Source organism: Canis aureus, chromosome 31, assembly GCF_053574225.1.
Source record: "Canis aureus isolate CA01 chromosome 31, VMU_Caureus_v.1.0, whole genome shotgun sequence".
In the NCBI taxonomy this organism is placed as follows: domain Eukaryota; kingdom Metazoa; phylum Chordata; class Mammalia; order Carnivora; family Canidae; genus Canis; species Canis aureus.
This window is the reverse complement of record NC_135641.1, coordinates 17,688,141-17,700,390: the sequence shown is the minus strand read 5'-3', so window position 1 is coordinate 17,700,390 and position 12,250 is coordinate 17,688,141. Positions and strand designations below refer to the sequence as shown.

The following is a 12,250-nucleotide window of genomic DNA, read 5'->3' as shown; positions in this document are numbered from 1 at the left end:
GTTTGTTTGTTGCTGTACTCATGGAGACCCAGAATGGAATTTGATATGGGACCCATTTTACTACCCATGACACCACAATGGCTTCGCCTAGGCAGTCCAGGCTTCTTGGAAGAACCAATTCTAAATTGTGACCTCAAGGTGAGTAGGACTTTCTCACCAAACAGGTATATCCTTATTGGGGAGAAGGAAGCCAGGAGGACCAGATCACATTACCATTAAATAGTTGAATTCACAACCTGCTTGGATTCCATGTTCACTAAGCAATATTCTAAATATAAGTTAGCTCCCCACAGGAAAGGAATGTACTGGTCAAGCCAACATAAACATCTCACATACAAGCAGTTGTGGTTCTCACAATAAACTAAAAAATAAACACTTTCTCTCTTGCAAATTGAATTAGCCTCAGTGAGCCTAACAAATATGGAAATGGGAAAATTGGCAGTGGTACCTTCACCAGAAGGTGGCCATCCAACCCTAGACAGAGGGTACCCAGCCCTCTGAGGCCTCCATATCCACGAGGTTCATCATCGGACATTAAGGAAAACTTCAGGCATGTTTTCATTAACGTATTTGGCTTTAAAATAAATGAGTCGCAGCTAGCAATCTATTAAACAGACTTAATAGAAATTAACATAAAATTGATGCATCCCATAAACTAAATGATAATTCACTGGAAATAATCATTTTGTTAAAACCAACTCTGCACAAGACAAGCAGTAATCAAACCCTGATCTTTCTTCAAAAAGTGAACATTATTTCAGGTGAATGAATCCAAGAACCCTCATCACAGGCTATCTGATCTACATTGCTGTTTGTTTTATGCCTTCTATGATAGAAACATGAGTATGGATTCAAATACTCTCAATTACATCAGGAAAACCCTGAAAAAAAAAACCAAGCACTTAACTATGGCAGATAATGAATTAATATTCTTACTAGCCACAGAGTTTTTTAAAACCAGTAAGGAACAACCTACACACGCCTACTAGAAAATCCATCTAAGAAATTCACAAAGAGAATTACAAATGACCAAAAATACTATGAAAAATGTTCAGCCTCACTAGTAAAGCAAATAAAAACAAGATATTAGATTAGCAAAGGTTTTTAAAAATGGCAAATACCCAAAGTTGTCAAAGATTTGCTGAAATGAGTATTGTCATATACTGCTAATGAGAATGTAAATTACTATGACTGTTTAAGAGAAATTCAGCAACAGAAAATTTAAAAGGTTCAACCCTTTGTTCATAAGAATTTATCCTAAATATATCATTAGACAAACGTCCAAAGATTTCCATATATACAAGGATACTCATCAGAATAGCAAAAAAAAAAAAAATTGTGACAACTAACTAGAGAACACTGAAAGGACTTATGGAACTATCGAAGGATACTAAAGAATATTTAATGACATGGAATATACACATATTTAAATGTTAAATAGAGGAAAATAAGGAATAGAATTTTATATAGTGTGATTCCATTTTTGTAAAAATGTGGGGCAGGGGCAACATGGAGGCATTGTATAAGAACTAATCAAGGCCTGGGATGCCTGGGTGGCTCAGTGGTTGAGCATCTGCCTTCAGCTCAGGGCATGATCCCAGGTCCAGCGATCAAGTCCCACATTGGGCTGCCTGCATGGAGCCTGCTCCTCCCTCTGCCTGTGTCTCTCCTGAATAAATGAATAAAATCTTTAAGAAAAAAAAAGAATTGATCAAGGCTTAAAACAGAAAACAAAACTGAAAGGAAATACCCAAATTGTTAAAAGTGTCTGTCAAATGACAGTACTAGTGATTTTTATTTACTTCTTTAAATTTTTCTGTTTTCTAAATATGTTACACTGAATACCTGCTTTTTGTATAATCAAGGAACAAACATAAAATGTTTCTTCTTCAAGTTGAAAGGAAGAAACCTTAGATAAAAAAAACTCTAAATCATAGTGTAAAAATAAGTTTCATGCTAGAAAAAAGGCTTCTAGAAAATTAAAGATGTGTGGAGAACAGATTTAACCCTTGCCTTTATTATTAGCATACATTTAAATAGGATCTAATTATTTAAATGCTTACATATAGTTGGTTTATTTAACAAAAGTATTTGCACCTACCATATATAAGATTTTGTATGGAACCCAACAATAGGAAGACATAGCTCTGCCTTCAAACAACTGAAATTTTAGAACCTGGCCATGTATACAAATAATTGTAGTTTTAGGTTGTTCTGAGAACTGGACTTCTAATAACTGGTCTTATCAAAGCACTACAAAAAACAACATAGAAAGGAGACACATTGGAAGTGCCTGGATGGTGCAGTCAGTTAAGTGTCTGACTCTTGGTTTCAGCTCAGGTCGTGATCTCAGGGTCATGGGATCAAGCCCTGGGTGGTGCTCCACACTCAGCTTGGAATCTGGAATCTGCTTGGGATTCTCTCTCCTTCTCCCTCTGCCCTCCCTCGACCCCTGTGTGCATGCTCTCTCTCTTCCTCAAGTACATAAATCTTAAAAAAGAAAGAAAAGAGACACATTCAAATTATTCTCCCCTCCCAATTTTACCCACTAGAATTCCTATATTACAAACCCTTCCTTTTGTAGCCTTATGATGGTTGCCCTATACAGCAGTGATTCAACGATAGCTAAGACCTGAAAGCAACTTGCTGCAACCCTCAATCCAGCTTCATGTCCTGAATTTCCTCTTCAGAATTTGGAACTCATAGGATTTACCCTGGCTTATATAGAGGTATACCTACTAGGGGAGGGGAATGTTTGGCACCAGGATGCGGGATTTTTGCAGCTACTTGTCTCTAATGAGTTAAACATCAGTCCACTAACTTTGGAAGCAGGAAATTTATCCAAAATATAAATGAAGAGAATCTTTACATGACCCAACTGTCAACCCTCAATTATAAAACAAATGAAAAACAAAACCAGTTCAATGGAAAAAGTATAGTAAACAAGAAGTGTACCATATATAGTGAAAACATCCTAGGCAATTAATTCTGAAGCAGGCTAATTCAGTCATGGAAGAAGACACAAATGTCTTTGCATTTCTCCTAAAAAATCATCTGACCTTAAAGTAAAGAAGAAATCAAGGCTAAGACTTGGAAAAATGAAGAAGACTGTTCTAGGTGTTGGTCGAGATCTACATTTAGTACATGTTTTCAGTGACGCTTAGATGATGGATTCTTGTGGCCATTGCTCAGCATTTATGTTTCTTATTATGGATCCTGATATTATTTCCCTTTTCCATCACAAAATGATAGATAGAATTCACTGTACAAACATGGCCAAAAACCAACACCTGAAAGCATACAGTGTGAGAACATAAAGAAAGAGAACCACTTCTGAAGCTGATAGTACAAGTAGGAAACAAGAGGTTGACACAGGGACTCTGACACACAGCATCCTTCAAGATCCCTCTCCTTAATGAATCCCTGCATTTCTGAAATGATACCCCTGTAATGAATTCTACAGCTTCACTCTACTCTTCTAATAGTGGATTTGATTATCCCTGTTCACTCCCAAGTCCTGGTTCCTACTCCTGTCCTCTTAGCTAAGAGATACACAGAAAGACAGTAACAGTCAACACTAGCAACTAACTTTTACTCAGGCCTTACTGCATGCACTGGGCTAAATGCTTTATGCACATCAACAAACCTATGAGGGAGCTACTGCGATCATCCTCAAGAGGAAGAACCTGAGAAGGATTTGAAGACTTGCCAGTGAGAGATAGAGTCAGGATTCTATGCTGCACTGTGTCCAGAGCCCACATCCTCCAACCCAGGAATGAAGGCACTGGTTCAACCAATTAAGGGGAGCCACTGCAAGTTCCCAAAGTTGGTAAAGGCATACTCACCTGCCCCATCAGGAGTGATGGTTCCCAGTTTCACAGCTAGAGGGTAGCCCATGTCTCTGTAATGCTCCAGTGCGTGGCCGTTGCCTCCAGAGCTGTCAAAGAACCATTTCCCGCACAGCACAGAGCCATCGGTCAGATTCAACCAGAGGTTTTCCCGCAGGTCACACCTGGCACACTTCCAACCACTGAAAAGTTATAGAAGAGCAGTTAGGATCGCTGGAACGTGAGGCACAGCTAGAAAATTAACATTCAAGAAAACAGAGTGTCTCCAGCTGCTGGGGGGCAGGGAGGGATCGAGGAGGGGGGGTAAGGGCGCGAGGAGGGGGTGTCACAGATAATGGTCAGCGGAACAACAGAAACCAGTGCTTCCTCCCCCCTCTTCCCCTTCAGAAGATTAATGTCACCCCTCCCAGAGCAGCAGGACCAGTCAGTACCCTGCCTGCCTCTGCTATGGTTCTTTTACTTTAGAAAACAGACACAGAACCTGAGGTTACGAGGGGAGGTCGTTTCCTTAAAATTCCTACGCGAAGGACAGTGGAGTTCATATAAGTCTAAAACATTAAGGATCCCATGTGCATAAACATGCAAAGTTCTAAAGATTTTATTTATTTGAGAGGGAGAGACAGAAATTAAACAAAATCCTACTATGCAGCAAATCTGAATTAAGCAGAATGTCAACTTTACTGAAGGTTAAATGTCAGGTTTGTGCCAAGTATCTTACAGAAGTTTGATCATCTAATTCTGTTAAACACCATTCAAAATCAGTATCCCCATCCCCACTGTCAAAGGGAGAAATTGAGAAATAGCCTGCCTTCCCCTAGAATAGGAATGCAGTATAGGCAGGTTTCAACAAGACCAGACACCTGCCTAATCCATCTGCTCTTTCCCTCAAGCACCTGCCTCTGTCAACACAACAGACCTAACAGGAGATGCTAATGTAGCCCAAAGAGCATTCCAGCCAAAAAGTTGACAACCAAAGACTGTTGGGTTCTCCTGGAAGCAGACTCTGAAACAAAGATCTGAATGTAAATGGCTTGTCTGGGAGGTGATCCTAGGAAGCACTGCAGAGAAATAAAACTGGAAAGGGCAAGAAGCCAGTCCAGGTATGTCAACAAACAGATGACCACCATGGGCAAGTGGGGCTCAGTCCAGGTGGGGAACTCCAGGAAACAGCCCTCTCGAAGGGTAAGGGTCCAGGGTGTGTATCCATCCACTCCACAGTCACTGGTTGAGGGCTGTTCCAGGAGGACAGAAGGGAGCATGAACTCTGTGGCATTTCTAACTGTCCCATGCACAGGCCTACCTGGCCTCATCAGGCAGAAAAAGCCCTCAAGCAAAGAGCTGCAGGTGCTAGCCACTGAGAGCTAGGGGTAGGGATGAGCTCAGGGGTCTGCACTGGCCAACTTCAGCCTCTACAAAGGTACAGATAATTTTAGAAAGAATTTTGAGCTTAGTTTTGATCAGAGGCATCCAGTAAAAATATATATAACTGCTAATTCAGAGAAGAGATAGAAAGGTAAATATTCCTTTGGCCAGTTTTTTTAAAGATTTTATTTATTTATTCATAAAGACACACAGAAAGAGAGAAAGAGGCAGAGACACAGGCAGAGGGAGAAGCAGGCTCCACGCAGAGCCCAACGTGGGACTCAATCCCGGGTCTCCAGGATCACACCCCGGGCTGCAGGCGGCGCCAAACCGCTGCGCCACCAGGGCTGCCCTCCTTTGGCCAGTTTGAAGGGGTAAAGTTCCATTTCACTATCTAACACTCACCTTGGAGGAATCCTGACTCCGTTGTCCAATTGGGTAAGGTTATTGGCGTATTTGGATACTGGCAATTCATTTTCCCATGTGTCTGGGTCCTGCTTTCTATATGGAGATTTTGAACTGAGAACCGCATCACAAGCAATTGTTACCTGTAAGACAAGCCCCAATGTCATACGTAAATCTGTTTGAGAGAATAGCAAGTTCTAGAAAACAAATGTAAACTTTATTAATAAATACAACCTAATCCAAGAAAATTCAGACAGCAGTTACCATAAGAGCAAGATCCTAGTTAGCTGATTCCAGCAATTTCTCCATGAATCTAGCTAGATTTTGTCCCTAACCTAGAGTGTGCAGTATTGACAATGATACAAGATAGCAAGGAACACAATCCAGTTTGTAAATCCAAGCACAGAAGTCAGATTTAACAATTTCTTAGCAAGCAGAGTTAAAAGTATACGGCAAACAATTTATAAGAGTGAAATTAGCTACAGGAATGCCTAGGATTAACCCAAGTGGTGTGTTTTCCTCCTAACAAATAAATACCCAGATATCCAATATCCTCAACTCATCACACAATGGCATGTGGTCAAAGGCATTTGAATGGAATGCAAACAGCATGGCTCCATTTCTTAATCTGGTGCAAATGTGACCCTGGATGGGGACATGTCTAGGTGTCTCTGTGCCAGATCAGTCTACATCATGAACAAATCTGTGATGTCCAGCTTGCGGCCAACTGACCACAGAGGAAGGGGGTGCAAATTCTCTGTTTTCTCCCAAACCTAATTAATCCGGGACATATGCCTACCACCACATTTGCTATTTGCTTAATGCTATAATAACTATTTCTGTCTTTAAAAACAGAGCCTGGTGTGAATGTAAAATGGCGCAGCCACTTTGGCAAACAGTTTGGCAGTTCCATATATGGTTAAACAGAGTCACCATACAGCCTAGCAATTAGACTCGTAGGTATATATCCCAGAAAAATAAAAATATGTGCCCCTGCAAAAACTTATACACATATGTTCACAGAAGCATATTTATAATAGCCAAAAAGCAGAAACAACCCAATTGGCCATTAATGACAAGTAGATAAATAAAATGTCATATGTCCACACAATGGAATGTTATTCAGTAGTAAAAAGAATGAAGTCCTGATACATGCTACAACATGAGTGAATCTTGAAAAGACATACTAATTTTTAAAAGCAGTCACCAAAAAAACTATGTATAATGTATTACTCCATTTGTATGAAATGTTCAGAATAGGCAAATCCATGGAGACAGAGTAAATTAGTGATTGCCAGGGGCTGGGAGGGATGACGGGTGGGGGGCTGATGAAAACATTCCACATGGAGACAGTAGCAATGGATGCCCAACTCCAAATATAACAAAAGCCACAAAATGGTTTTTAAAAGTTTTTACACCAACATGTCCCCACATTAGTAACATCTTGCACAATTAGCTGAACACTGTGCAGAGTATTTTCCCCTGGGTCGCCCTAAAACTCATCAAGAGACCATGAAGGAAGCTCCCTCAGCTGCTATTTCACTCCCACTCAACCCATGAGCAATTCCTCTAACTCCTACATCCAAAATCTATTTGGAATCTTCCTCTTCTCAACTTCACTCACACTCATCTTGGTCCCGGCCACTAAAACACCTCACCCAGACGGCCACACAGCAGCCTCCTCACCGGTTCCTCTCTCCCACTCCTGCCCCCTCCTCCACACAGCAGCCACACTGGTCTGCTGCGAATATCAGATTGTCTCCTGCAGCAGCCTGAAACTCTCCCAGGTACTCCCGACTGATGACACTGAGCAAGGCACAGTCAAGAAGAAAGAAGAGGTCTCTGCCCCCTGAAAGCTTATACTCCATTACATGTCAGGCATCCATAAGTATACTTAAACCTTTTAAAAGAGATATTCCCATTCATCTCTCACCACAAGCACTTGTACAGAATTACCCATTTCTTTCAATTATCAAAGTCAGGGGCACCTGGGTGGCTCAGTTAATCATCTGCCTTCGGTTCAGGTCATGATCCCAGTGTCCTGGGATCTGAGCTCTGCGCAGCAGAGAACCTGCTTCTCCCTCTTCCTCTGCCCCTCTCCCCTACTCCTGTTCTCACTCACTCTGCTGTCTCTCTCAAATAAATAAATCTTTTAAAAAAATTATCAAAACTCATCTCCCACTTCCTTCCAGGAATGCCCTAGAAACTAGTGTTGAGGTCACCACAAACCCCTTCCTGATCCTACAGGTTTGGGCTGCCTTAACACTTCCATGCTGCCTTAGCTCTTTTGGCTACACATCCTAATCTTTTTAATCTGTCCTGTTATTACAAGCTCCTTGTTGCTTCAATGACTATCTCAATCCATTCCCTGTCCTCCTCTGAATCCTTCTCCACAATGCACAATAATGCTGACCAAGCTTTGAACATAATATTCTCTCTTTTCTTTGAATATACTTGTTGGTGACACTCAACAAAACTTCCTCAAACTTCTGGGCCACTATAAAACACTAATCTAGTGTTTTCAGCGTATCACCTGAAATCATTTAGCAGCCCTTCATATGGACCATAGCTGAAGAGCAGGATCTATTACCCTATAATTATGCCATGAATTCTCTTTCCCCAGATTTGTTATCTAGAATGAAGGAAAAAACTTGGTAATAGTCCTGGCTCCATCCCAGGTCTCCTAGGCCTCAAATTCAGTAGTGTTCTGGAACTGACTCAAACTGGCTCACAGAACTGATTCTTAAATTTTAAGAAATTCTGCAAGATGGTTGTTAAATACACCCATTACTGAAAATTAAATTATAAAAACTTACAATCAAGTAAAATATATTTTTTAAAAGTAAAAATATTCAAAACTCTTCACTTTTCATTCTACACTCATACACTTTCTGTATGCTCTTAAGGTTATTTATATTTACATCATGTGACATGGAAACTCTATATAATGGTGTGCTACTGCACATTCTCTTTTCAACACTGCTTTCGGAGACATCACACTAATCTGAAATCAGCCAGGGTGCAAATATTACGCCATGGAAATCATCAAACACTACAGAGCAGGTTTTTTCCCCCAGGGAGCTCATTGCTAAATATTTACAAGCACACCACTGCTTGAGTTCCTGATGTCTAAAAAGAGGCACTGGATTTCAGGTTATCAGATCCCTACTGAGTTCCAAATGCTATTATCTCTGTGAATTCCATATCACTGAGAGGTGGTTTAGCTTCCTGGTACAATCCACGGAGTTCCTATCTGAAACAATTTTATCTGTGCTGAGAAGCTCAAAAGATGAAGGAAGAGTCATCTGGTTGGATAGTTTTCAGCTCAATAATTCTTGCTACTTAAAAGCTTAAAGAGAGTCTGCCTTCAGCTCAGCTCATGACCCCAGGGTCCTGGGATTGAGCCCCACATCGGGCTCCCTGCTCAGTGGGGAGTCTGCTTCTCCCTCTACCCCTGCTCATGCTCTCTCTCTCTCACTTGCCCATGCTCTGTCAAATAAATAAATAAATATCTTTAAAAGCTTAAAAACAGAATATCAAACACAAAAATGTACCAGAAGAATGAAAAGACAGGAACTAGCACCTATTATATAAATAAGTCCTATTATATAAATCAATCCTATTAGATACCATCAGATAAGACCAGGCTTTTCTTTCAATCTCTCCACCCCAACTTCCAAATAATTCTCCCTCTCCTGGGGATCCCTGGGTGGCGCAGCAGTTTGGCGCCTGCTTTTGGCCCGGGGCGCAATCCTGGAGACCCGGGATCGAATCCCACATCGGGCTCCCGGTGCATGGAGCCTGCTTCTCCCTCTGCCTGTGTCTCTGCCTCTCTCTCTCTCTCTCTCTGTCTATCATAAATAAATAAAAAATTTAAAAAAAAATGTTTAAAAAAAAATTCTCCCTCTCCTTTTTAAAAAATTTTCATATATTTCTTAATTCTAAAAGACTCTATTAAAAATTATAACATATATTGAGGGATTCAGATTTCTACGACACTTCACTTTAAGTAAAAGTATTCACACTTTGAATTATATTCTGAGTATGGGAATAATTAAAAAACACTTAAGGCCTCTTTCATGAACTCTTTCACATAAAGACTTTTTCCTTCCTAAGTGAGAGAAAAATCATTTCTCATGACATTTATTCACAATGTGCTTCTTTATTTCTGTTCTGACAGCAGATGAAAGAGCTATGTTAAACAGGGCAGGCAGTAAGAACTCTCAGGATCCTGGAGATACAAGCTTTAGTATATAATTTCAGGTAATGGGACAAGGTGAGACCATTTTGCCACTCATATATTTTATCCTTGGTAACAGCCACATGAGTCAACACAGGGAACTGGAGAAACGAGAGGTAATTTAATTCTCTATGCACTGCTAAACACTGTGCACTTAGCGCTAAAAAGGATATGTCACATATAATAATTAGAGGAAAGAGCTACAGTAGCTAAATACACAACATTTTCATTTCTATGGTCTTATATTTAGGTATAAAGTAGGTCAGGGGCAAAAGAGGTTGAATGGTAGAAACCTGGCCTCTAATGACATGGGAACCCCAAGCACAAACACGGCCCCCCCTCCTGGCAGAAGCAAGTGAGCAGGTGGCTGTAGATACAAAGTCACACAATGTCCTGAAGATTCCCAGCCCGAACACCTGGCTTTTGTGCTGGTGAAGTGCGAGAAGGGAAGGAAAGAACTAGCATGCCTGAACTCCACTGACCCTGACCCCCAGCCTCCAGTGGCCAGGCTCTGAGAAGTCTGAGTGTGCAGAGAGTGGAAAAGAGGAAAAAGGGAAGAGAACAAAAGAGAGAAGGATGGGGTGGGGAGATAATACGAGAAAGGAAGAATGAACACGAGGAATGGTTGGGTCCTCATCGGAGCTCCGCACCCCTTTACAGGATCAAAGTAAAACAGAAGCTGGCCTACTCACATGGCCACTGCCGCCCCCAGCTTTCTGTTGTTCAGAAAGGTGAAAGTTGCTCCATAAAAAAACAAGGGAAGAGAAGAGGAAAAAAGAAAAATTCACCACTAAATCTAAATGTTAAAACCTAGAAAGTAGTCTTAGTCTTCCTGAGGAACAAAACTTTCAAGGAGTCTCACGTTACCACGGAGCTCCCGTAGACTTGTGATTTGTAAACATTTGGTTATTTTTATAATCATGTTGCTGTTGTTTTGGCAGAGAAATCCTTATTTTTCCCAAATGAAATCTCACATGGAAGTCTAACATACAGAAGAGATAAAAATATAGCCACTCCTCTGATTAGAAGACACCCCTTTCAGGGCGCCTTGCTGGCTCAGTCAGTTAAGTGTCTGCCTTTGTTCGGGTCATGATCCAGGGTCCTGGGATTGAGGCCCATGTCGGGTTCCCTGCTCACCAGGGAGTCTGCTTCTCCCTCTCCCTCTACCACTCCTCCTGCTTGTGCTCTCTCTCTGTCAAATAAATAAAATAAAATCTTAAAAAAAAAAAAAAAAAAAAGGAAAAGGAAGACACCCCACCCCGTCCAACAGCCCCTGTACATCTCAGGGGCACAGTGTTAAAATCTAAGCAACAGATTGTGAATTGCAAGTGGCAAGAAGCCAGCCCACCATGAGAGAGGCCAACCCACCATGGGGGAGGCCAGCCCACCACGGGGATGTGGGGAAGGCCAGCCCAATAGGGAGCGACCAGCCCAATGTTTATATGCTTACAGGCCCACACAGCAATGGAAATCACAGGCAGCAGAGAGTATCGGGCCCAACACTACTAACACCTCACCCTGAAAGACTCTTTCACAGAGAAGAAGCAATCTGCTCATGTTCATGCTCATTCTTCTCCTCTTCTCTCATTCAACCTGCTTTCCCCACCCCCGAGTACACACACACCGCACACACACACACACCTGACACAGAGAGTCACGCGCATCTAGCTAGCAGCCGTGCACACTCACTGACCAGGGCTGGTAACTCCTCAATATTTGGTAGTGCTATTTCATAGTGGTCTGGGAATATAACAAGTTTGGCTTCGTCTTCATATTCATAATCGTCGCTATTTAAATCGTCATCAGTATCTAGATCTGAGGAAAAAACAAAAACAAAGAACAAGAAGTGAAGACAGAACATTCTCCACTGAGGCAGCACTCACTGGGAAAGCCAGAAATCCACAGGACTGACAAACCAAGAGCATGACATTTACGATTCCCTCCTCTGATGACCATCCGTCTGCCCCAAAACAGGAGTAAAGGGCCTACCATCTTTCCTAAGTTACAAACACTTATTAATAAGTGACGGATGAATAAAGACAGTCCTACCATACAGCTTTATGATTAAAATAGATACGGGTGGGACACCTGGATGGCTCAGCGATTAAGCGTCTGCCTTCAGCCCAGGACGTGATCCTGGAGACCCGGGATCGAGTCCCACATCAGGCTCCCTGCACGGAGCCTGCTTCTCCCTCTGCTTCTGCCTGTGTCTCTGCCTCTCTGTGTGTGTCTCTCCTGAATAAATAAATAAATAAAATCTAAAAAATAAAAAAATAAAAGGATGAGAAATATTTTTAAAAATAAATAAAATAGATACAGGTGCTAGATATTCAATTCTTAAATATTTTTAAAGGAGTAAAATCGTTAATTATGACTTGTTGGGTACCTGGCTCCT

At 41.4% G+C, this 12,250-nt stretch overlaps 1 protein-coding gene across 3 annotated transcripts in view; it reads right to left on the bottom strand.

The window, feature by feature from the left end:
- The window catches only part of USP13 (ubiquitin specific peptidase 13), a 126,572-nt gene that overhangs the window by 74,082 nt on the left and 40,240 nt on the right, over window positions 1–12,250 (bottom strand). For 2 of the 3 annotated variants that reach the window (XM_077879734.1, XM_077879735.1), the window contains exons 4-6: window positions 11,549–11,670; window positions 5,616–5,758; window positions 3,846–4,030 (exon numbers count right to left, since the gene is read on the bottom strand). In XM_077879734.1, coding sequence (XP_077735860.1) covers window positions 3,846–4,030; window positions 5,616–5,758; window positions 11,549–11,670 — 450 coding nt within the window. Of the gene's footprint in view, window positions 1–3,845; window positions 4,031–5,615; window positions 5,759–5,879; window positions 6,058–11,548; window positions 11,671–12,250 lie in introns of those variants that run through there. The other variant, XM_077879736.1, reaches the window with a different exon arrangement.